A 25,982-nucleotide genomic window follows, 5' to 3' on the forward strand; every position below is an offset into this window, starting at 1 on the left:
ATTGCACATTAGTCACTCAGAAATAAATTACCGTTAACGTTAGGTCTATTTCACAAAAGAAAGAGGACACACTTACTTCTTCAGTCGTGTCTGTTACTGTTTATCTGGTAGTTACAGGACATATTTACATCACATTTAGAAAGAATGATAATTTCTACAAATATATGCCACAAAAAATACGACCTGAGGAGCTTTAGCACTCTCTCGACTCCCATGCAGATATTTTCAGTCAGAGAAACAGAGGAAGCTCCCGAAAAAAAAGTTGCTTTATTTTATGATAGTCCGGTATAAAGAGACGAGACGTAGGCTACTGAAAGATAAAATAAAAACATGACTGTGTGATAGCCTTAATTATTGGTCGGATTTCTTCAAGCGTTCACTATGTTTTTTTACTATGCGTATCTTCAAGCGTTTACTATGTTTACTATGGTAATGGTTAGCGCGCATAGTCTTTTGCATCACAAACAGAAGGCATTCAAACATGAACGCGAGTTAAATTATTTTAAAAGTCTTTAGCCTAATGCTGACAGAATCATCCGGCGCTGCCGTCTCCTCTATGCTCCCGACTCAGGTGAACTCCGCCTCTGTTCGTAACCTCTCCTCTAGCTCGAGCTGGCCCGCTTTGGCCCAAGGTATTCGACGGCCAGAAATCCTGAGTAGGCCCGTGTACAAGCCCCGATCCAGCCCCAGAAGTGACAGTGGAAACGCGACTGGCCCTGGCACGCACTAGCACGGCCCGGCCCTGGCCCGACAGTGGAAACGCGGCTATTGATGTCAGCAGTCTTCCTTATAGAGTGCCCTCTGGTGGACAAACTATGCAGTGCCAACACTCATAACATGGTTGCAGGGTGTTTCGTCCGGTTTTATTTTATTTTTTAAATATTCATTTATCGGCCGTTATAAAAGCCGATACCGATAGTTTGAAAAATGCCTAATATCGGCCGATAATATCGGCCCGCCGATATATCGGTCGGGCTCTACCTCGTTCACACAGCAACAGAATACGGTTGTCTGTCCTGTATTTGAGCAAAGAGCCTATAATTCCTGATTTAACAGGACATTTAGATAAATATGTAAATAATTGGTAAATAAATTAAGCCACTTTTATTAACATAGTGCTTTATACAATACATATTGTTTCAAATCAGCAAATTATTATTCAAGTAATATAAAAGCAACAGCAAATCTTCTGACTGATTTAATAGTTTTATAAAAAGCTTTACTAATTGTTACCATAAACATAAAAAAAATAAAAAAAAATAAAAAAAAATATCTATACCTTACCAATCAGAAGGCAAAAGCACAGTAATTCTTTAAACATTTTCTTCCAAACACTTGAAGTGACCAACTGATACAACGGCAGAATATGATTCTGAAAAGAATATATTTCCTTCCAGAAACAAAAGCTTTACTATTTTCTTTGGACTAACACACATAAAAACCTGCTATAAGATAGCACTGACATGCACACAAAAAAAAAAATGGTTCTTCAGGGGTTCTTTGGGGTGGTTGAGGTGCTATATGGCACTTCTTATGGTTCTACATAGCACCATTTGACAAAGGTAGGTGCTATATGGCACTTAAAGTGGTTCCCCTATGATTACAAGCCAATGAACCACTTTTAGTGCTATTTAGCACCTACCTTTGTTTAGAGTGTGGAGTCCTGACAACTGTCTTGTGTAGGAGGTTTAAAACATGAGAGCTCTTTTACCTGTCAGTCATTTTGGATCAGGTCTTGGGGGCGGGGTTTTGAAGAGAGAAGGTGTGGCTGAAGATATGGGGCGTGGCCTAATTCAGTCTGCACAACTTTACTGTCTACAGGCTCTCACTGGTTTATCAGACTTGACTGGAACTATGTCAGACCACTGAACTGTTGAAGACAATGTTTCACACATTTGCTTTTTGCTGTTTGTGCTGTTGCTGTCTGGTTGGTGAGTGACAGAATATATGTATACTTGCATGTTATTTGTGTGGACCAAAACTTAAAATACAATATATGAAAATGTGTGAATTCAGATATTTTGTATACTGCCATTTATTTTCCACACTTTTTTTTTCTGTTTTTTTTTTTTTTTTCTATGCCAGTCTTTCTATTGTTCCAAAGTCTGTAGTCACTTCAAAACAACTTCAAACTTCAAATAAAGCTTTATTAAACCAACTTAAATTGGGAAAAGGGTAACTGAATTGGAAACTGTCTGCTCTCCAGGTGTGTTTGGTGGTGATGCAGTGAAGTCAGTGTCAGTGATGGAGGGAGATTCAGTCACTCTAAACTCTGATACTGAACTAAAGGATGATGATCAGATTGACTGGAGGTTTGGAACTAACGGGCCTCTATTAGCTCAAATCAATAGAGAGCTTGATGAGATCTTCATATCTAACGGCACTGATGGGAGATTCAGAGACAGACTGAAGGCGGATGATCAGACTGGATCTCTGACCATCATGAACACCAGAATCACAGACTCTGGACTTTATGAAGTGACCATCAGAGGAAGCAAGACCACATTCACTGTTACTGTCTATGGTGAGTAGAGAATTACAGCTCACTCTATTATATATTACAGAAGTTTTTTATTATTTTTACCATTGTGATCTTTGAAATTTCTCTATGACACTGTATTTCCATTTTAAATATTAATCCATATAGGCTTCTAAAAACACTGAAAACTGACCATGAGAAAAGCCTCTAACTTTTGTAGTGTGGATAATTTGTCTCTTTCACACCTGTCATACTGTCATAGTGTTTTAAAACTCATAAAGCTCACTCAGAAATGAAAGTCATGCAAGCAATGGCCAGGTGCAAATATGATGAACTACTGTATCTCCACACAAAAGCTTTTTATTTTTGCACTCTAAGGATACGTTACACATCAACGATATAAAATCAGAATATTTTTTCCTTTGCGTTTTTCACGTACAGATGACACCAATGTCAAAGCGATCCCCGTTCACACGGATCAGCGAAAACGATTAAAAATACAGTATTCTGCTACCAGGCCAGTAGTTGGCAATGTTTGTAAAGAAACACACTATAGACTGAACACATAATACACATGCACATGACATCACCATTTTCACTAATTCATGTTTTTGTAGTTTACACAGACACAGAAAACTGTCATTTTATGTAGCTTTTATCAGGCTGATGTAAGTTCAAATGTTCGTCTTTTAAATAAGTTTGGTTTTAGTTAGTTATTTGATGTTATAAAAATGGGGGCGTGACATCATGATTGACAGCTGTGATTGACAGCTTCTCTGAGCGAAGTCTACACTGAGGCACCAAAGGACTTTTTTGAGGATTTTTGGGATGAGATTGGAGTTTCAGCTTTAATTTAGTAAATCAATTTAATTTAAAACTTAAGCAGAGTGGACCAATCACAACAGACTGAGCCATCTGACCAATCAGAGCAGAGTAGACCAATCACAACAGACTGAGCCATCTGACCAATCAGAGCAGAGTGGGTTTAGAGAGAATAAATCTCCGAACAAACAGTTTTCAGCCTCTTTGAGAAATTATTTAATGTTCAATGTTTATGATGAGAAAATTAAAGTGTTTTTTGACATTGGATGCTTGTAAATCTATTGTTGCAGACTCCAAAACACAACTATATAGAATCCTTTAAAATAGCATAATGGGGCACTTTACAAAATCTGCAGAATGACAGCACATTTAATTTCATGATATCTTTTATGTATTTTTACAGTATTGTATTCTACAGCTCAAACTACAGAAGGACTCATTTTCAGATATGGAATATGAATGTAGTTTCATCTGTTGGTTAGAGAGTGTGTGCATGAGAATGTGTTTATCACTGGACGTTTGTGGTTAATGTGCTTTTGTGTTTGCATGTGTTGAGGCGTGAATAGTGTGAGTGTGTGTTTCTGTGAATCGGGTGGGGCTGAAGGGACTTCCATAGTTTAACTTCATCTTTATGAGAAACAGTTTTCTCAGTGAATGCTAATGTCTGACAAAAAAACTCTCTGTGATATCTGTGAATGTGAAATATTGATCCATATCATAGTATACAGTATACTATGAGTATGTGAAAAGAAAAGATTGATGTTCAGCTGCATATGCATCTCTATATTTCCATGATTTGCATATTAATGCTGTGAGCTTGCAGATAAGCAAGTCTCAGTAGAAGTTATTTCCAGCTCTAGCGACTGTTACAAGTTATTTCTAAGTTTCCCCTATTCTTGTTATTTTTTTAATTTTTTTAATTTTATTTTTTTAAATATATCATATGTTGGTCTGTCAATGAAAAAAACAAGTGAATAATTAAGATTTTATGTATGCACAAGTTTCTATTAGCATAAGAGTAACACGCTTTGTTGCAACAGCTAGCGTGTATCATGACAAATACTAACCAAAACTTCCTTCAGCAGACTGTGAGAAACACATGATTATCTGACACTATTAAAACACTCCAAGAAACTTTACCACTTTTATATCGTCATTATTGGAAAGAGTTGCTTTTTGCCTGCAAAAGTTTATAATTACAGTCTTTTTTAAGGCTATGCTAACCAGCTAAACCGTGAGCATCTGTTGATATGGACGGTTCTTTGAGCCCTGCTCAGGTATTGATACAGTTGTGGTTAAAAGTGATGTCTGGAGGAGATGTTTGCACAATATTTGCTTTTAATAACACTTCAGGTTTGATTAAACTATCAAAATATAATGAGTATGTGATTGTATTGTATTTTCTGCTAAGACAGAACATGAGATCAAAACCCTGCAATAAAACTATAAAACTATAACTAATCTGGAGAGAATATCTCAAAGAAAGAGCACATAAGACACAGACTTGCTCAAACTTCTCTTCTTGTTTGTCTAATAAACCAGGCATTGTGAACTGCAACGATTGTTGATGAATGCATTTGTTCCTCTTTTGTAATCCGCTTTGGATAAAAACATCTGCTAAAAGCATAAATGTAATGTAAGTGTTGGTGAAACAAAGCTTTGCTTACCAATGCTCTCTCTGAACTGGACCGGAAAAGGTTTATTAGATTAATCTGTAGTATTGCGCCATCTAGTGGCCACAACGATAATACTTCATTTTATTCTTTAATAAAATCCATTTTACATTTCTTTGTTAATTACACTCTTTTCATTTTTTATTATTAATTTGTGTGATATTGCTATTCTATTTCGTTTCATAATTGTATGCAGCAACTAAATGCTGCAAATAAAAATATGTGTCATGTAATATATTTATGAAGGAATGAACTACAATCCCATGATGCAACATGTGCCAATATTCTTTGATATTGTTGTTCTTCTTCAAGAAAATCAATAATTGTATAATATAATAGTAGTAAATGTATCTCTCTCTCACATGTGTGCTATTGTCTGGAGGATAGGGCTAATATTGTCCTGCACAGTGTTAGGTAGCTGGTCTTAAAATAGCTGGTTTATCCAAATATTTAAAAATATATAAAGTAACTTTCCAGAATCTAAATCTGCTCTGTTGAGCTGTGTTGGAGCAAGGGTCTTCATCTGACACTTATTATAATAACTCCTGTGATAAAGTGCTAGTGATGCTCATCTGTTGATGTGGATAAAAAGATCTGTAATCTCTAAATGACTAGATGTTAATGTGGATTGAGTGTCATGCAGTTAACATGAGGTTTATAGAAAGAGTTTTATTGCCAGGTGTGTTTGAACACACAATGAATTGATCTTGGTATTGAAGCTTCCAGTCCATATAAATACAACAAGACACATAATAACATTTAAGAATAACAAATATATATATATTAAAAAAAGCATAAAGACACAGATAGGTTTAGTCAGAATAAACATTTGCAGATAATTAACATATGTACAGTATTTTAATAATAATAATAATATGAATAAATGACACAAAATTTGATCTTAGTTGCAGATGTTTCAGTGCTCAGACTTCTCCTGAACTTCATCTGACCAACACAAATCTAACAAGAGTTATTATGCCAAAGCATTCGTTTTTATTAGTGTTTTCTATAAAGCATTTCATTTGAGTTGACAAATGATGAATTTTAGGATTTATTCATATTTAGGTCATGACTTTGTGAACTAAATCTGCTGTTAAAGCTGAGCTGTAAATGCTTGAATGTGGGCATGTTCATATCATCATCTCAAAGAGTTTAAGGTAAAAACACACAACACAACATTAAAATAATGCAGTTTTTCCACTTGGATTCTTCACTTACATTACAAATGATATAAAACTATGTATGCGTGTTCATTTTACGATGTTATGTATTTAGCCGTGTGACGTCTGTTTTATTGTTTGTTAACACACATTACATATTATGTATCTGCATCCATCACTACTGACTTTCATAATGATGTCAGACCCAGCAAACACTTGACTTGTGTACTTCATTATTTACATACAGCTCTTTTAAGCTTGGATTGAATACACGCCATTCTTCACATTCTTCAAGCGCTTGGAAACAGGGAATCATTTTGCAAAACAATTGGTTCAATGGATTTAAAGTTTTAAAAAGCTTTGTTTCTCTCATCACTAACAAGACTGCCCAAATGTATAAGTGACTTCTTAAAAAGACAAGCTCAAAGTCACCTATAATAAGTAGACTTCTATGTATGCATGTGTGTGAACAAATGTCTCTGCACACACACTCTGTGTCCCATTGTGAAATCCCACAATCCACATTTAGACACTGTCTCCTCAAGAACATCAGGACTGTCCGCTTTGAATAACTGTGACTAATATTGCAATAAAAAACGTTTTGATTTTTCTCATGTTTTAGCTGCTACTACGCCTGATCCTGTCACCAGCAGAGACGCATCATCATCATCATCATCATCATCATCATCATCATCATCATCATCATCAGGTTTGCCAAAATGTGAACATGTTAACATCACTGAACTCTGTCAGACATGTGCAGGTACATCAATGGTCATATGAGCTTTTTTGCTGATTTAATATCAGGAATGCATTAAAGAAATATTAATCTAAAAAGGAAACTAACTTACTCATGTCATTCTAAACAACAGGTTTGAGTTTTTGCAGATATCTTTTGCTGATATCCGAGTTCCTGACAGAGAATTAAAATCAGCTTGTTGAAAATCTCAACTCTGTTTTATCATTGCTCATTAGTTTCTCCAGAAGGCCACGCCCCCTGTTGTGATTCAGTTGAAGCTGTGCTGCGATTGGTCGTCACTGCGCTGATGGGTGTGGCTTCTGCAGCCGCTGCTGTTCTCCTGGTCAATGATGTCAGAGCTGCAAGAGGTAAAACGGAGAAAACAGAACAGATGTCATAAATATTGTGGCAGATATTGGTTTTAATATGTAAAGATGAAAATATGTCTGGTCTAATTGTTGTTTAGTGATGGTAAAATGTAGCTTTGCTTACCTAGTGTCTCCTCAGAACTGGTGTATTGGGGCCATCTGGAGGCCAAAACGATAAATAGGCCTATTCTTTAATATTTCATTTTATTCTTTAATGCAATTCATTTAGCAATTTTAGTGAATTACATTGTTTTCATTCTTTCTTAAATTATGTTGCTATTTTTATTTTGTTTCTTAATTGTATGCAGGAACCCCACAAATATGAATGTAATATTTGTCACACCAATAAATCCCCGTAGAATTGAACTGAAAACTGAATATTACCGGACTGATATATCCTATATGCTTATATTATAACTGAAGGGGTGTCATTATAAGAATAAACTATGAATTCAGATTCAGACTGAATGACGGTTGAATAAAAACACATTTACAGCATTAAAGAGTTTATTTAAAACACACACAGTGTAAATGTACGCATGAGAGGAAATACAGAGTAAGAGATCATGTTTTCAGTAGACTTAATTCTGGATATATATATATTTTTTTTTTTTCACAAGTATTTCACCAATAGTTATAAGCCATTCACCAAACCACCAACCAGCAAAATCACATCTACATCAACAGAGCGATAACCAGCCGCTGTTCTTCTGATCAATGATGATCAACAACATCAGAGTTTATCCATTTATGTTTGGATCAACATTTCATATACCTGTGAATTTTGAACTATTTTGAATTTGTTTATCTCTGTAAACTCAAGACTATTCTGGGAAGATTTAGAAATCTATATTCATGATATTCATATTTATGATATAAATGTGTGTATTTGATGTTCTTCATGTATTTCTTTTTTTCTCTCTCTTTCTGAAAGCTAATGTAAATAATGTGATTATATCTGTGCTATATCTTGTGGCATTGAATAATAAAACAGATGAGATATCATAAATATTGTGATCTATATTAATGTATGCATTGATTGAATGATTGAATGAATGGCTTTATTTCAAACATAAATAATATAATAAAAGTTAACAGACAAAAACAAAGACAAAACTAAACAATATTAACTAATACATGTCCAAAAAGGACATGCATAACATAAACTTGGCGCCATTAATTTTCACTATAAAGGAACATCGCATTCCCTAGGCCTATATAGTAGATAAAAACCAAACAAACGGTATTTGACAAAAAGAAGTGTGTCTGATTTCACTCAGTACTCATTAAACATTTGGTAAAAAGTACCGGCATGATCTACTTCTTCTGATGAGATTCTGACGTGTGCATATGATGGACACTTTAATATCCCATGAGGCCACAGGAGAGGATTTATGAATGACAGTGAAGTGACTGACGCTGGTAGATCACATGATAATGACAACATGATGACTGTAGTACAGCAGGATTACATTCATACTACACACATTCATGCTATCTAGACTAGAACATACTTTTAGTGGTTGTGAAGTAATTACTTTTTCAAAATACGTACCTCAAGAGAGTATGTGATTTTGGATGAAGCCAATGTGTATGTTGGGTCCATCTGGTGGCCAAAATTAGAATATTCATCAATATTTCATTTAAACGTACAGTATGGAATTTTTCGCCACTAGGGGTCGCTAACCTATTTACAATAACAAAGTCGTAGTTTGATGACGCAACATTTGCTAAGAATTATGGATCTTGTCGTCAACGTCAAGCCGACCGATCTAATCTATGGATCTAATAATGTTTATGGATGACTGAATACATCGATGCTTTTATCATGACTGTGATATGAAGCAGTTCGGGATTGCTAAGAGACAGCTATCAGCTATCATATAAGGAATATGGACATTTCATTCTACCGAACTAACGTTACATGCGAGTGCAGAATTACTACTCACAGACACAGGTCAGTTTATTAGACAAATTAAACTTGTGAGGTAACGCAGCGCTGTTTCACTTGGTCTAACATTACACTATCACTCTAAACTGCATTTGAATGTGTTGGAATGTATGTGTTAGTTTGTCTGTATGAGACTAACTGTAGCAGTAAGCTAGATCAACATTAGAATAACATACAGATCATATTCTAACATTTCATCATGTTGAGCTATATAACATTGATTAGTTTTATGTAAATGTGCTCACCTGTTTAATAAAGTACATGTAGAAGCGGTCGAAGTCTCGGACGTGGAGCTCTTGTTTATATACTGTCAATGGGAGCTCTAGGCATCTCGAAAACACCGCGCTGATATTGATTCTCGTTTTAGTTCTCCTTTTGTATCCAAAGTCTGCTTGCCATGGTCCATAATGTTTGAACGAAACAACAACAGCGTGCAAATAGACATTGCGAACTACCGTCAGTCGCTTTGGTTACTATCAGAGGGCTCTGGTTCATAGCTCTGGTTGCCATGGCAGTACGAGCGGAAACCAGGGACAACGCGGATATGACGCCATTGACTGCGACAAAACGGAAATAAAGAAACGGGACGTTTCTCGAATTAAATTACAAATTTCTCCTGGTTTGAAAGTTGTTGGAAACAGTCGGGATAATAAAAAATATATATATAACATAGATATAGTGATTTTTGCTATTTTTAAAGCAAAAAAGTTACATATTGTGGTTTTAATTGAATGAATCCATTTTGTATGTCTTTGCAGTTACACAGTTTCTTAATTTATGTTTCGTTGCTTTGCACATTTTCACTTTTCTTGGTTTTAATTGTACGGAACAAATCTGCAAACGCTTTATAAACACAAATGTAGAAATATCTGTCATGCCAATAAAACACCATCACATTTAAACTGAGAATGGAGTAGCACCCATCTGATACACATCATATAAGCCTATGTTTTTAATTGAAGAGTTTTTATAAAAAATAAATATAAATTCAGACGGAAGTTTGCCTGTACCAACTGACACTGTACAACTGTACAACACTGTACAAATGTACAACTATTACATAATAGCTCCATGAATTTTAATTACTGAATTAAATAGAAATACACTAAACACAATTCAATAATAAAAATACGAGCAACAACATGCCACAGGAAAACTGAAGAGTCTTTTTATTATAGACATTACATTGAGGTTTTTCCTCATGAATAAATATGATAATACAGTGTAAAACAGAGATAGAGTCACTTTTGTTCTGGAAGTGTTTGTCCCATTAATTTTCATCATATTTCACAATCTCTAGCAGCAGCCGTCTTCATGAATCATAACATTAAAATAACTATGATTTGAAGAAAAATAAAACAGAAAATCAATACAGAGGTGAAAGGCCACATATGAGGGAATTAACCCATGATTCTGACTGATTTTTCTTCAGGATTATGGATATTGTAGTTCTTCATGTGGAATTTGTCAATTAAATACATTTTGTTACTGGTAGAACTGTGTTAGTTTTATACAGAATCATTAAAAAAAAAACAAGTTACTTTATGGAGAAAATTAATGGGATTTTTACTTTCAGAACTGATTTCGAAATGCTCATTAACATTATAAACATTAAGATCATTTCACCCTCTGAGGCCCAAAGAAATACATTTTTTTTTCTGATGGTATAAGCAGTGTAGGATTACAAATTTAAGAATATGTTTTAGATCTGCTGATCCTACTTCTGTACATAACATCACATAAAAAACTAAGGTGAACTATACTGTATTGGGCATTCAAGGTGAACATGAGGGCATCCATTTACTGATTAGATTTAACAGTTTCCTTTGAAGGGGTTTTGTTAGTCTTTGATCTTCCTACTAAGAGTTGAACTATGTGTGAATGTTACATAGTCTTAGTTCTCTTGACCATGTGTTGTTTATACAATTTGGGGGGTACCAGTATCTCAGTTGGGGGTAATTGCCTCTATTGTCTTCATCCCTAAGGCTGTGTGTAAGGTCAGCACCTTTAAGGACTGCCCACTGAATTGCCTATAAGACACCATGAAAAGTTATGTACTTTAGATTGTTGGATGACTGCAGTTACAGCGATTCTCAATAAAGAATAACTTCTGTTTGAACACGATCCCAACGTCTCCTGGTCTGCTTTGAAGAAGGAAAAAGTTCCCAACACCAGCTAAAGACAATGTGGAGTGAGTGTCACACAGTTAACATGTGGTTTATTAAATAATCTTAGTTGTTAAGTTGTATAATACCAGAGCAAAAGCAATGGAAAATTACTGCTTCACAACATGATCCTGCGACGTCACAAACAGTAAATTACTGTTGTTCTATGGTTTGTTGCTGTAAATTACTTTACAATTTACTACTGTTAAATTACATTTCACTCAGTTTTTCACCCCACAGCAAAACCCTCAGTGTTTTCTGAACATGTATATGTGTCGACACTACAGAGCAGCGGTCCGGTCTCCAACCTTTATGTGCGAGGGCTACCTCAAGGGATAAAATAATCTAGAAGGGTTTCTTGTTTGTTAAACTCAAAAATAAGAATTATGCATAACATGGTGTTTTTTTTGTTTTTTTTTTACTTTACCTTTACTTTTAACTTTAATACTTTTCACCGTCATATGCAAAATAATAAAATATCTTTATATTCTGGTTCAGACTTACAAGCGTAAAAAAAATAAAAAAAATAAATAAATCAACAATTCCTGAAAAACATTGAAATATGTACATTTAATTCCTCTCTGAAAATCACATTATTCAACTGCCACACAATTTTAGGAGTCATTTTCCACCACGATGGCAACAATTAATGTTTGATTTTGTCTCATGAAAATGGTCAAAGCCTAATTTTTAAATATTTAAATATTCTGACACTGCAACTGAGAAGCGCTTGCTTCTGTTTTTTATTTTCTCATTACAATTTACCATTGTTCTTCCACAGTATCATACATTAGTAGATCATGGTAACCCAGGTAACCATGCATGGCTCTTCACTACCGCAATAAAAACAAACTGTAGGTTCTTTATAAACCTATTGTATTGTGTTCTCAAAAACGGTAGCCCAAACATGCAGTATAGCCTAAATATAAATACAAAATAAATAAACAAATGCAAAAAAATAAAAATAAAATAAACACGTAGTGTAATTACATTGCAGTACTCCTCTATGACATTTAATACATTATAACATGAATATATTAATATAACAGCATTCATTATGAATACCGGCACCCTACTGTCAAAGAAGTTTGTTTTACTACAGTAAATTTATAAGTTGTGGAGTGAAATGTCTTCTAACTGGATTGTTTTTGGAACAATATTTCTACCAGAAAGACTCGGGAGACTAAATACCGTAATAATTATACATTTATTAACAGCCCAGTAGGCAATATTATGATATAAAGTTCTTTGGCGTAGGCTGTGTCCATAGCTCGCAATCCAAGGGTACGGAATCTGCAATGGAATTATAAAGCTTGGAAGAGCCAGGATATTTTTTTTAATATAACTCCGATTGTATTCGGCTGAAAGAAGAATGTCATACACCTAGGATGGCTTCAGGGTGAGTAAATCATGGGCTCATTTAATTCTTTTGGTGAACTATCCTTTTAAAACAACCACCCCCCAAAAAAGATCACTGTTGCAAAACTGGACTACATCGTCAACACATTACACACATGCTCACTCAGCCGAGACACAAAGACAGAAGTAGATGTAGATTTTTTTTTTACATAACTTAACTAGAGTCATAACTTAACACATCACAAATAATCTTTCTGGACACATATTTCAAACCCCAGAGCTGTTGGAAGAAAATGTTTAAAGGAAAACCATTAGTTTTTTTCTGGCTTGTTTTTTGCCCTGTGGATGGTAAGTTACTAACATTATTTGGTGTTCTGGTAGAAGTTTAATAGTACATCAGTACACACAGTCAGAAGAAGTGCTCTCCTTTTTATTCCCAGATATTACTATGAGATGTGGACTGGATTCATGTTTCAGATACAGATTTAGTACATTAGTCTCATCAACATTATTCATTTGTATTATCAAGTATTTGTATTTATCAAATAGGATACCAAACATGACATCTGTTCTTTCAGTCAGATATTCCTGTTTGAAGGAACAATTATGTTTATATAATTGAAGTAAAATGTTGGATCTCTAATGAACTTCAGTTCCACCATCAATCAAAAACTAAATGGAGACTGACACTGTTCTATGTATTTTCCTAATCTTACTGAAACTAAACTTACAATTTTAAATATATGAAAATGAATTCAGATATCTGTATTTTGCACCCGGACATTTATTTTCCTCGCCTCTGTTTCTATCTTTTATGATTTCCATCTTTCTTCCTTTCCAAACTTTTGAAACTCATTTCAAAACTACTTCAAACTTTAGTTAAATCGTTATTAAACTTAACTTTAATATCTGTGACTGAGAGACTGTTTCTGTGTGTTCTCCAGGAGTGTTTGCTGATGAACTGAAGTCAGTGTCAGTGATGGAGGGAGATTCAGTCACTCTAAACTCTAGTCTCACTGAAATACAGGGAAATGATGTGATAAAGTGGACATTTGGAACTAACAGGTCTCTTATAGCTAAAACCAGTGGAGTGAACAATACGATCCTTGATAATCTTGATGGGAGATTCAGAGAAAGACTGAAGCTGGACAAGAAGACTGGATCTCTGACCATCATGAACATCAGAACTGAAGATGCTGGAGTTTATGAAGTTGAGATCAGCCGCAGCAGCTCAGAGACTAAACACAGATTCAATGTTACTGTCTATGGTGAGTAAAGAATTACATTTCACTCTATTATATATTACAGGTTATGTATATTTATTGACACAATTCTTCTTAATACTGCAAAAAAAAATCTAAACAAGTTCATTCCTGACACTGTAATTCCATGTCAAAATGCCTGACAATGAGAAATATCTCTTACTTCTGGAAGTGTCATAAATAATTCCTCACAAAATTTCTCTTACTTTTTTCATACTGTCATAATTCTTATATCAAACTAATTTTTATATCAAATTAAGCTCACTCTAAATGAACCTGCAACGCAATAATGGCGAGGTGCATTTATGATAAACCATCTCCACACAAAAGACTTTCTGCATACTGAAGCATCTCCTCCATTGACTTCCATTCAAACAGAAATACTTCTGGTCACTCTGGAAGATCAACTGACGGGGTTATGGTCAGAATTTATCCTTAAGAGGGGTCATAACAGGACAAATCAGATTGCGCTTGATTCAGAAAGAAAAATAAAAGGAAAAGAAAGAAAAAAGATAAAGAAATGTCTTCTCACATTCAATTGCTTTTATTTCCAGCAAATTTCTTAACGTGTAAATATTTACACGTTAATATAGTAAATATTCAAAATTCCCAGACATTTGACGAACAGAAATGGAATAATGAGTCCCTGAACAGAGCGGGGGTCCATATCAAAATTAGCATCAGTATCTTGTGTTTCCATCAGGAGTTTGTGTGTGGACCTTCTGTTTGTTTTTGATCAGTTCCTGTGGTCATTTGTCCTGTTTCCTGCCACTCCTTTGTTTCTATGGTTACTGTCATGTTTGTGTTTCTAGGTTGTTAATCTGATCCCTTTCACCTGTTGTCTTGTTATTAGGAGCCAAGCACCGAAGGTGCGGAGGCACCTATTGTATATCTGTTCCCGTTCTTATTATTCTTCTTCCGCCATGGGAGTCTATGGCAGCCCATAGAACCGATTGCGGGAAAGTTGTAATGGTTTGACATTCTGATTGAGGACAGTCCCAGCATTAAGTACACCAATTTTGGTGTGTCTAAGTCATTCCCTCTAGCGCCACCACCTGTCCAAAGTCACTAATATTTTGCTAATAACTTTTGAACCGTAAGGCCAATCAACAAAATTCAAAATATGGCCGCCATTTTGAATTTTCAAAAAAAGCTACTTTTTCGAACTCCTCCTAGGCCGTTGCTCCGATTTTCACAAAAATTGAACCAGATCATCTACAGACCATGCCGACCAAAAGTTATGGAATTCAAGTTGATTCGCTTAACAATTTTCGAAAAAACCCACAAACAAATTTTACGTAGCGCTTGCGAAAACAGACGTATGGCTGTATCTCCGCAACGCTTTATTGGATTCAGACCAAACTTGGTACATGTCATCACAAACATGACCTGAGGCTACATGCTGCGTTTCAGCGCAGTCGCTATTTTTGCTTATAACTTCTGAACAGTTTGCCCAAAAATCATAAAATTGGTCTCGTTAGATTCAGGCCAACATGCTGTGTCGACTAATATACAATTTTACCATATCGGCCATTTTGGCTGTCGGCCATTTATAATTTTGTGCTAAAATGTATTTTATGAACGCATGAACGGATTGTTACGAAACTTGGTATGGGCCATCAGCACGATGCCATGAAGGAGCGTGAGAAGTTTCAAAACAGCGCCACCTAGTGGTGAATTTTTTCGAGACTCATCTCATTAGACTCCTGAATCCTTGCCGAGTCCTACGATACCAAACATGCTAGGTTTCGCCTTACGGTTTGTGTAGTGTTGTGATTTAGCGATTAAAACACATTTGCCGATATCTTCGAAACCGCTAGTCGGATCGAGACGAAACCACCGTCAGAAGTTTGGAAACATAGGTCGATAGCTAATGCCAATGCCCAAATGCGAAAATATTGATAGTAAGGGGTAGTAAAATCCAATCAAAGTCATGTGCCAGTCATTTTTTACGTGTTTTTTTCATATAAATGTCTATAACTCCGATGCGAATTTAGATATTTTCACCAAAATGTACACACATATGTATGGGCTCACTCTGAGGACACATGAAAAAATGGTGGGACTGAGTGGCGCTATAATAGAACAAACCATGAAATTCCCATGGACTTCAATACAGTTTTGTGAAATAAAATGCTATACTAAACAAATGCATAGATGTAATATTACAAAACTCAAAATGTGCCATCAGCTCCATCCCCTGAAGGTGCCCAAAATATTTCGAGACAGCGCCACCTAGTGGTCAAAAGTTATAACAAAATGTCCAAAAAGGCTAATAACTTTTGAATAAATCTGGCTATTGAAATGCCACTGGTCTTAATAGATTCCTTGGGTCAAGCCGAGAACATAGATACCAAGTTTTCTTTATTTGGCTGAACTTCCTGTCCGCCATCTTGATTTTCAGTCAAAACCTACTTTTTTTAACTCCTCCTAGACCGTCTTCACCAAAATCGAATCGTATCATCTCCAGACCGTGCTAAAAGTTATGGATTTTGTGTCGATAGACGAAACCGTTTTCGTATAGCGCAGCAGCAAGTTTGAGGCATGATGCTAAAAGCACTATTCAGGCTTTATCTCTGCAATGCCTTGACATATTGACACCAAACTTTGTATGTGTCATTGTCACTTCACTCTGACCACATCACATCAATTTTGTAACTGCGCCACCTATTGATCGAAAGTGATAATCCATTAAATCATATTTTTATTTACTGTTTCTATGATTTTTCAGGCATTTTTCCTAAAATCCTATTTAAATGCCTTTAATTGCTCATTGTTGCAGTTGGTCTGACACTTTCAGACATGTTGGCATGTCTTGTCATCTGATTCTGCTTGGCCCCGATAATTGCTGCTTGCAGCTATATTTTCCTCTTTAGTCTTGTCAGCTGTGTCTCGTTTCCCTGATCTTTTCTCCGTGTATTTAAGGCCTGTGTTTCAGTCTGTTCCTTACCTGTAGACATTGCATATTCATAGGTTGTTCTGTTTATTTGATCCTGTTCTAGTTGTTTAAATAAACACTACTGCATATCAATCCTGCATCCGCTCTGCACGTGACAAGGAGTCCATAAATGTTTTTTTTTTTGTGTTCAGAATTTATATAATGTATATCATTTATATATTAGTTATTTCTGAGAAAAGATTCGTGCAGAAAACAGGGATTAAAGTGAAAAAAGGCAAGCTACAGTAGTAAGAGTTGATCAGGTAAAGCTCAACCTCCTGACCTCAAGATCAGCACTAGTGACTAATGCTAGAGGCTTTAGCATTGTTGTTAGCACACCCGCTTCCCATGCTGGAAACACCAGTTTGAATCCTGCTTGGAATGGTGTGAGTAGAACTGGACCCAGTCAGCCCAGACGGGTTTGACCAGGGTTATCTAACTCGGCCCCTGCCAGTTTTGTCCTTAGTTTCCATGTTGGCCCCACATGGGTTAGTCCAGATGAAATGAACACTGCTCAGTGTGAACACTACAGGCTGTTAATTGTAACGCTGAAGCAGTGTTGGAGTTAATGAGATATTTAAGTGATTACTTGAGTGATGACTGAGCATTATTGAAGATAGCTGATGATAAAAATCAGAACAGACAAAGTCAGACAAGAACAGAAAAAAGCAAAACACAAGAACTAAAACTGACTTCCAGCCACAGCCTTAGATCTGGATCTTAGAAATCAACTGAAGATTAAAGAAGACATTACATCTCTCAAGATCTCAGCAGAGGAGGATTAAACTACTCCACAAACAGCATTACCAGCTCCACTTATTACTAACCAGACTGACTTTATTTATCAGACGTCTACAGAAGTTCTTATTAAGAATTAACAAAGGTTTAGATGTTGACATCTTATTGAAAATAATAGTTGATTTGATGGCACTAATATGGATTTTTTTTTTTTTTTTTTTTTTTGTGTGCTTTCATTGGTCTCTTGACTTTTTAACATAAGTTTTTCTCTGGCTGCTGTAACTGTTTGATGTAATACAGATACAGATGTAATCAGCATAGTGGCCTTATTTGCTGATCTTATGAGAATCATTGATTATAGGAACACTGTGACTCTGCAGCATGAGATCAAGCAGTGTTTTAATAAGCAAATCTGAAAGATTTAAAAAAAGTGCACAAAAACAGTTTTGCGCTCCTGTTTTAAAACACATTTTACACGAAACACTTTTAAACTCCTGTGAGCATCAGTCACACACAGACATCAAAACTCAGCGTATGAATCCCAAGAACGGTGAAATGCTTCATGACGCAATGCATTCTGGGTGCATCATACAAAACTCATCCATGGCTCCCAGAATGCATTGCGGCATGAAGCATGTCACCGTGCTGATACTTGATGTCTGTGTGTGAGTGAAACTCACAGAGGTTCATGTAAATTGGATTTTAAAACTCTTTCAGATTTTCTGTTTAAAGGGGTGGTTGATTATGATTTCACTTTTCTAACTTTAGTTAGTGTGTAATGTTGCAGTTTGAGCATAAACAACATCTGCAAAGTTACAACTTCTTCTTGAGTCTCGCCATCATTGTCCGACTCTGGTTTGGACATAAAAGGCTAAAAGTTTTAGAAATTTCCAGTGCAAGTCTGCATGATGTAAAAGGACACAAGCTGTTGAAGCTCCGCCCTGCGAGCAGCAGCTCATTTGCATTTAAAGGGACAGACACAAAAAAGGTGTGCTCATCCTCAAAAAGTGACAACTCTAACATGCTATATAAAAATATCTGTGAGGTATTTTGAGCTAAAACTTCACATACACACTCTTGGGACATTTTACATCTTGTGAAAAGGGCATTATACCAGCCCTTTAAACTATGTTGGATCTCTTGCTGTTAGTGATGGGAAACCGAGGCTTTCTGAAGCGCTTGAGGCTTTCATCAAATTGTGCCGAATATTCATTACTCTAAGCTTTTTTAACACAATATCTGGTTGTCATACTTGTTTTCTCCACCATATCTAACAAATCATTGTTAAGCAGAGGATATACGGTTTGGAAAAGCATGTGACCAAACAAAGCTTCTGAAGAGTAGAATCAATCTAAGATCAATACAGTTCTATCTAATATGATCTACATTAATGTGTCAATGAGACCACGACTCCTGTCATTGCTTGGTCAATGGATTCACATTTTGATCAATCATTTTAAATATACAAGTATATTTGATCATAATTACACTAATAATTGACGCGAGTAAAAAAAAAAAAAAAAAAAATTAAACCCTTATGTTCTGTTTGGGTTCTCTGAGACCACATTGATTCTATTGCTGTTCTCACATAACAAACTCCATTACAGCAGCCGAAAATAACATTAAATAGTCAAGAGTCAAACTGCCCAACTAAAGCAAACACTGATCACATGGTGACATCAAAACAAACTATTATTTTCAATAAAACATCAACATCAAAACCTCAGTTAATTCTCAATAAGAACTGCAGATGTATGAGAGAAATAAAGTCAGTCTGGTTAGTAAGTGAAGCTGGTAATGCTGTTTGTGGAGTTGTTTACTCAGATCTTGAGAGATTTAATGTCTTCTTTTATCTTCAGTTGATTTCATCTAAGGCTGTGTCTGAAATCAGTTGTAGTTCTTGTGTTTTTATTTTTTTCCTGTTCTTTTTCTTCCTCTGTCATTGATTCTGCTTGTTAACACTTAAATATCTCATTAACTCCAACACTGCTTCAATGTTACATTTAACAACCTGTAGTGTTCACACTGAGCAGTGTTCATTTCATCTGGACTAACCCATGTGGGGCCAACATGGAAACTAAGGACAAAACTGTCAGGGACCGAGTTTGATAACCCAGGTCAAACCCATCCAGGCCCCATAGGTCTGCACTGGCTGGGGAATAATCTAAGTGCAGCAGGATTTTATTAATAAAGAAAGAAGGCAGCCCGAGAAATGACAATAATTGAAGACAAATTCAGACACAACCTAGCTTTGTGTACAAAAAAAAATAACCAAAAAACTACAGGGCTACAAATACATGAGATTAGAAAGCAACTAAACTAGACATGTGAAACTAAGACTTTTGAAACTAAGGAAAAAATAACTGTGTGTGGCATGGACAAAACTAGCCACAACACTACACCAATCACAACAGACTGGACCATCTGACCAATCAGAGCAGAGTAGACCAATCACAACAGACTGGACCATCTGACCAATCAGAGCAGAGTAGACCAATCACAACAGACTGGACCAGTTGGGTCACTGTAAGGATGGGTTTAAAGAGACTGAATTTTTTTAACAAACTGATGTAATGTTCAATGTATATTATGAGAAAAGTAAAGTGTTTTTGACTTTGGATGCATGTGAATCTATTGTAGAAGATTAAAACAAAATCTGGAACGTTTAAAATAGCATAACAGGGCACTTTAAGCAATACAATCTGCAGAATGACACAATTAATTTCATGACATTTTAAATGTATTTTTACAGTATTTTATTCTACAGCTCAAACTACAGACGGCCTCATTTTCAGATATGGAATGAAGTTTCATCTGTTGGTTAGAGAGAGTGTGCATGAGAATGTGTTTTACCACTGGACGTTTGTGGTTAATGTGCTTTTGTGTTTGCATGTCTTGAATCGTGTGGGGTTGAAGTGACTTCCACAATTTAACTTCATCTTTATGAGAACCAGTTTTACTGTGAAAAAAAGTACAGAATCAGTGAATGCTAATGTTTGACAAATAAAAAATAAATACAAAATAAAATAAATGATCTCTGTGAGATCTGTGAATGTGAAATATTAATATACTGTACATCATTTACTATGTGTATGTGAAGTATAAGATTGATGTTTTCCATGATTTGCATATTAATGCTGTGAGCTTGCAGATAAGCAAGTTTCAGAAGTTATTTCCAGCTCTAGCGACTGTTAGAAGTTATTTCTAAGAAGTTTCCACTATTCTTGTAAAAGATAAAAAAAAAATAAAAAAAAATAAACATATGTTGGTCTGTCAACGACAAAAACAAATGAATAATTTTCAGAATTTATTTATACACATGTGAAGATTTTTTTCATCCATTTTGAGGGGTTTCTAACTAAATGTCATAACATTTTCTTTTAGCATATTTTTTTTAAAACAGTGACACTTTTTCTAGTAACAAGCTTTGTTGCAACCGCTAGCGTGTATCATGACAAAAGCTAACCACCATCATCATGTCATGTGACTGATGCTCTATATTAAAACTTCCTTTAGCAGACTGTGAAAAACACATGATTATCTGACACTATTAAAAGCCTCCAAGAAACTTTACCACTTTCATATAGTCATTAATGGAAAGAGATGCTTTTTGCCCGCAAAAGTTTATAATTACAGTCTTTTTTAAGGCTATGCTAACCAGCTAAACCGTGAGCGTCTGTTGATATGGACGGTTCTTTGAGCCCTGCTCAGGGATTGATACAGTTGTGGTTAAAAGTGATGTCTGGAGGGGATGTTTGCACAATATTTGCTTTTAATAACACTTCAGGTTTGATTAAACAATCAAAATATGAGGAGTATGTGATTGTAAGATTGGTTTTCCTGCTAAGACAGAACATGAGATCAAACACCCTGCAATAAAACTATAAAACTATAACTAATCTGGAGAGAAGCTCCAACACAATCTCTTGAAAGAGCACATAGGACACAGACTTGCCCAAACTTCCATTTGTGTTTATCTACTGTAGTTATCTAATAAACCAGGCATTTGTTCATCTTTTGTAATCCGCTTTGGATAAAAATATCTGCTAAAAGCATAAATGTAATGAAGTGTTGATGAAACAAAGCTTTCCATTAGGATTTCACTAAAATATTTATAAGCCATTAATCAATCCACCAACTTCCAATATAAATCACAGAACAAACTTTGGTCTGAAGGAAAAAAAGAAAAAGAAAAAGAAAAAAAGTTTATAAAAAAAAAGAGGAAAAAACACTTGTTTAAGACTGCTTGACATCTTTTATGATGGAATGAACTGCAATCCCATGATGCAACATTTGCCATAATGTTGCAAATGTTGACATTATTGAGACATAATGTCAACATTGTGACATTTCAAATGTTACCAAAATGTACAATACTCGATGATAATCATTCACATTAAAACTATGTATTTTCTTGGGTGAATTCAGGTGATCTGAGCATTAAGAGAGAGGGTGAGGGATTAGGGAATGAAATGTAGTTTAGGATGACTCGGAGGTGAGACTTTTGTCTCAAATGGTGATTTCAAATGGAAATTTCCAGCAAGATCCTGTCTTCTCAGGGTCTGGTCACTCCTTAACCAGACTGTCTGGCATTTTCTAATTTCTCAAGTCACATTCAGCTGCTTTCAGCTTGGATTGAGTACATGAAACAATTCTTCACATTCTTCGAGCGCTTGGAAACAGTGACTAATGTTGCAAAACATGTGCAGGTATATGTCATAAGAGCTTTTTTTTTACTGATTTAGTGCCAGGAATGCATTAACTAAATATTAATCTAAAAATTAAACTAACTTGCTCGTGTCATTCTAAACAGGTTTGAGGTTTTTGACGATATCCGAGTTCCTGACAGAGAAATAAAATCAGCTTGTTAAAAATCTCAACTCTGTTTTATCATTGCTCATTTGTTTTGTTTTTCAGAAGGCCACGCCCCCTGTTGTGATTCAGTTGAAGGTGTGCTGCGATTGGTCGCCACTGCGCTGATGGGCGTGGCTTCTGCGGCTGCTGCTGTTCTTCTGGTCAATGACGTCAGAGCTTCAAGACGTAAAACGGAGAAAACAGAGGAGATGTCATGAATATTGTGGCATATATTGGATTTGTAATTGTAAAGATGAAAATATGTCTAATTGTTTAGTGATGTGAAACAAAGCTTTGCTTAACGATGCTCTTTATCTGATGCCAAAACGGTGAATATTCTTTACTATTTAATTTTACTCTTTAATGCAATCTTTTTTTCATTCTGTTTCATATTGAATGCAGCAACTCCACAAATACAAAAATAAAAATATTTGTCACCCCAATAAATCACTGTAGAATTGAACTGAATATGACCTGAACTGATATACATCTGAAGCATTATATGCGTATATAATTAAATGGACGTCATAATAAGAATAAACTATGAATTCAGATTCAGATTAAATGACGGTTGGATAAAAACACATTTACAGCATGAAGCAGTTTATTTCAAACACACAGTGTAAATATACACATTATAACACACGGGAAGAAATACAGTGTAAGAGACAAGTTTTCACTTAATTAATTTTCTCCATTAGGATTTCACTAAAATATTTATAAGCCATTAATCAAACCACCAACCTCCAATATGAATCACAGAACAAACTTTGGTCTGAAGGAAAAAAAGAAAAAGAAAAAAAAAAGTTTATAAAAATGAGGAAAAAATGCTGGTTTAAGACTGCTTGACATCTTTTATGATGGAATGAACTGCAATCCCATGATGCAACATTTGAAAAAGGATTTCAACTCAACATTTCATATGTCTGTGAATTAATTTGCATCTGTTTATCTCTGTATCTACTCAAGATTATTTTGGAAATATTTAGCAATCAATATTAATAGAAAAATGGGGTGTATGATAGAAATATGTGTATTTGATGTGGTTTATGTATTTTTTTTCTCTTTCTGGCAGCTAATGTAAATAAAGTGATTATCTTGGCATTAAATAATAATAATAATTAAAAAAAACATTCATCAGATATCATAAATATTGTAAACTTTTTCTTCTATATTAGTGATTTACATGTTTGCATTTTCAGAAGCTTTTCTCCAGAGCCAATATATGTTGTGTGTTAATTAATCTAAATTTATGTTTCATTGCTTTGCACATTTTCACTTTGCTTTGTTTTAATTACAGAATAAAGCTGCAAATGCTTTAGAAACATAATTGTATAGAAATATTTGTCATGTCAATAAAATACCATACAACACCCACCCATCTGATACACATCTATGAATCATATATGTGACCCTGGACCACAAAACCAGTCTTATGGGTAATTTCTTTAAAATTTAGATTTATACATCACCTGAAAGCTGAATACATAATCTTTCCATTGATGTATGGTTTGTTAGGATAGGACAATATTTGGCCGAGATACAACTATTTGAAAATCTGGAATCTGAGGGTACAGAAAAATCAAAATATTGAGAAAATCGCCTTTAAAGTTGTCCATTTCTATTGGCGATAGTGCTGCATCCATTCACAAAAATAAATGTTTTATATATTTAAGGTGGGAAATTTACTAAATATCTTCATGGAACATGATATTTACTTAATATCCTAAAGATTTTTGGCATAAAAGAAAAATCTATAATTTTGACCCATACAATGTTTTGTTGGCTATTGCCACAAATATACCCGTGCAACATAAGACTGGTTTTGTGATCCAGGGTCACATATAAGCCTGTCTTTGTAATTGAAGGGTTTTTATTAAAAATTTAATATAAATGAATCAGTTCGTCCAGCAAACATTTTATTTATTAATTCGTTGAAAAGGGTATTTTTCATGGCCACTGGAAAAAAAAAAATCGTTCTTACCACGTAGGCCTTCCACGCTTAGAGCGTGTAACAAGATCAAAAGAATAATTTAAACATATATGTAAATGCTTTATGGCTTTATGCGTGTTTCTATGGCCTCTGTTTTCCCACATGACCACATCTTTCACACCAATAAAACCGTCTTATCTGATGTCGCCATGGTTACTGAGGCCTTTTCTGCTCTCCTGTCTCTTTTCGGGGGGTGTTTGATGACTAAGAGTGGGCTCATTTGTTAACTAACCCAATCTCTGTGTAAAAATTAAATAATGATGCTGTTCTAAAGTCATTTTTACCCCTGTTATCTGACTCCATATCTCAGGATAAAATTGTCATTTTGACCCCATAAAAACAGTGGATTACTCAGTAATACATCTGTCACATTTAATATTTTGGCTTTATTCCTTTATCTTTCACCATAAAAGAAATGATCAAACCTCTGGTTGAGTTGGCACGGATTGACCCTTATATGCTGTTGAGTAATATGATCATGTTAGTATACTTGTGTCTATAAGCAGCTTCTGGTAACACTACGATCAGATGTGTGGAAGGTTAATGGCAGAAAGCAAAACAGTAATCTGAATTCACATATTCAAGTTTGTAAGTGTTAAGAGTTAAACATGTAAATAGAAGAGTGGAAGTTCTGCATTTTTTAAATTTATTTATTGATAAAATTCATTACGAATCCACAAAAATAACACCTTACTGGAAAATATAAACACCTTGAACCTTCAAATGAGACTGACAGTACAGATGTTCTGTTTGGTATCATAAGCCTCGTTCACACAGCAACAGAATACAGTTGTCTGTCCTGTATTTGAGCATAGAGCCTATAATTCCTGATTTAACAGGACATTTAGATAAATATGTAAATAATTGGTAAATAAATTAAGCCACCTTTGTTAACATAGTGCTTTATACAATACATATTGTTTCAAATCAGCAAATTATTATTCAAATAATATAACAGCAAATCTTCTGACTGATTTGATAGTTCTATAAAAAGCTATACTAACTGTTACCATAAAAATAAAAATAAATAAAAATAAATTCTTCCAACCACTTGAAGTGGCCAACTGATACAACGGCAGAATATGATTTCCTTCCAGAAACAAAAGCTTTATTATTTTCTTTGGACTAACACACATATAAACCTGCTATCCAGATAGCACTGACATGGAGTCCTGACAACTGTGTTGTGTAGGAGGTTTAAAACATGAGAGCTCTTTTACCTGTCAATCATTTTGGATCGACACGTCTTGGGGGCGGGGTTTGAAGAGAGAAGGTGTGGCTGAAGATATGGGGCGTGGCCTAATTCAGTCTGCACAACTTTACTGTCTACAGGCTCTCACTGGTTTATCAGACTTGACTGGAACTATTTCAGACCACTGAACTGTTGAAGACAATGTTTCACACATTTGCTTTTTGCTGTTTGTGCTGTTGCTGTCTGGTTGGTAAGTGATAGAAAAGATGTATAGTTGCAGTTATTTCTG

The 25,982-nt window shown here is 35.1% G+C and overlaps 3 protein-coding genes and 1 long non-coding RNA gene across 7 annotated transcripts in view; 2 read left to right on the forward strand and 2 right to left on the reverse strand.

Annotated features, from left to right (window-relative positions):
* The window catches only part of LOC309476022 (uncharacterized protein), a 157,047-nt gene extending 155,711 nt beyond the window's left edge, over positions 1–1,336 (reverse strand). For both annotated transcript variants that reach the window (XM_082139119.1, XM_082139118.1), the window contains exon 1: positions 1,285–1,336. In XM_082139119.1, the coding sequence (XP_081995245.1) occupies positions 1,285–1,321 (37 nt within the window). In that variant the 5' untranslated portion in view covers positions 1,322–1,336. The remainder of the gene's footprint in view (positions 1–1,284) is intronic.
* Positions 1–25,982, forward strand: part of LOC309475987 (obscurin-like) — a 236,966-nt gene that overhangs the window by 8,602 nt on the left and 202,382 nt on the right. For all 3 annotated transcript variants that reach the window (XM_082139044.1, XM_082139046.1, XM_082139045.1), the window contains exon 3: positions 2,207–2,524. In XM_082139044.1, the coding sequence (XP_081995170.1) occupies positions 2,207–2,524 (318 nt within the window). The remainder of the gene's footprint in view (positions 1–2,206; positions 2,525–25,982) is intronic.
* On the reverse strand, positions 3,551–21,625 carry LOC309476525. The gene is made up of 2 exons (XR_014198237.1): positions 21,124–21,625; positions 3,551–4,373 (listed from the first exon to the last, which is right to left on the reverse strand). It is a non-coding gene; the product is annotated as an uncharacterized lncRNA (long non-coding RNA).
* Positions 12,937–23,383, forward strand: LOC309476282 (uncharacterized protein). The gene is made up of 3 exons (XM_082139570.1): positions 12,937–13,064; positions 13,661–13,984; positions 22,572–23,383. Exons 1-3 carry the CDS (start codon positions 13,010–13,012, stop codon positions 22,724–22,726), a joined length of 534 nt encoding a protein of 177 aa, XP_081995696.1. The 5' UTR covers positions 12,937–13,009; the 3' UTR covers positions 22,727–23,383.

The sequence above is a fragment of the Leuciscus leuciscus genome (genome assembly GCF_965113295.1).
Source record: "Leuciscus leuciscus genome assembly, chromosome: 15".
Taxonomy (NCBI): Eukaryota; Metazoa; Chordata; class Actinopteri; order Cypriniformes; family Leuciscidae; genus Leuciscus; species Leuciscus leuciscus.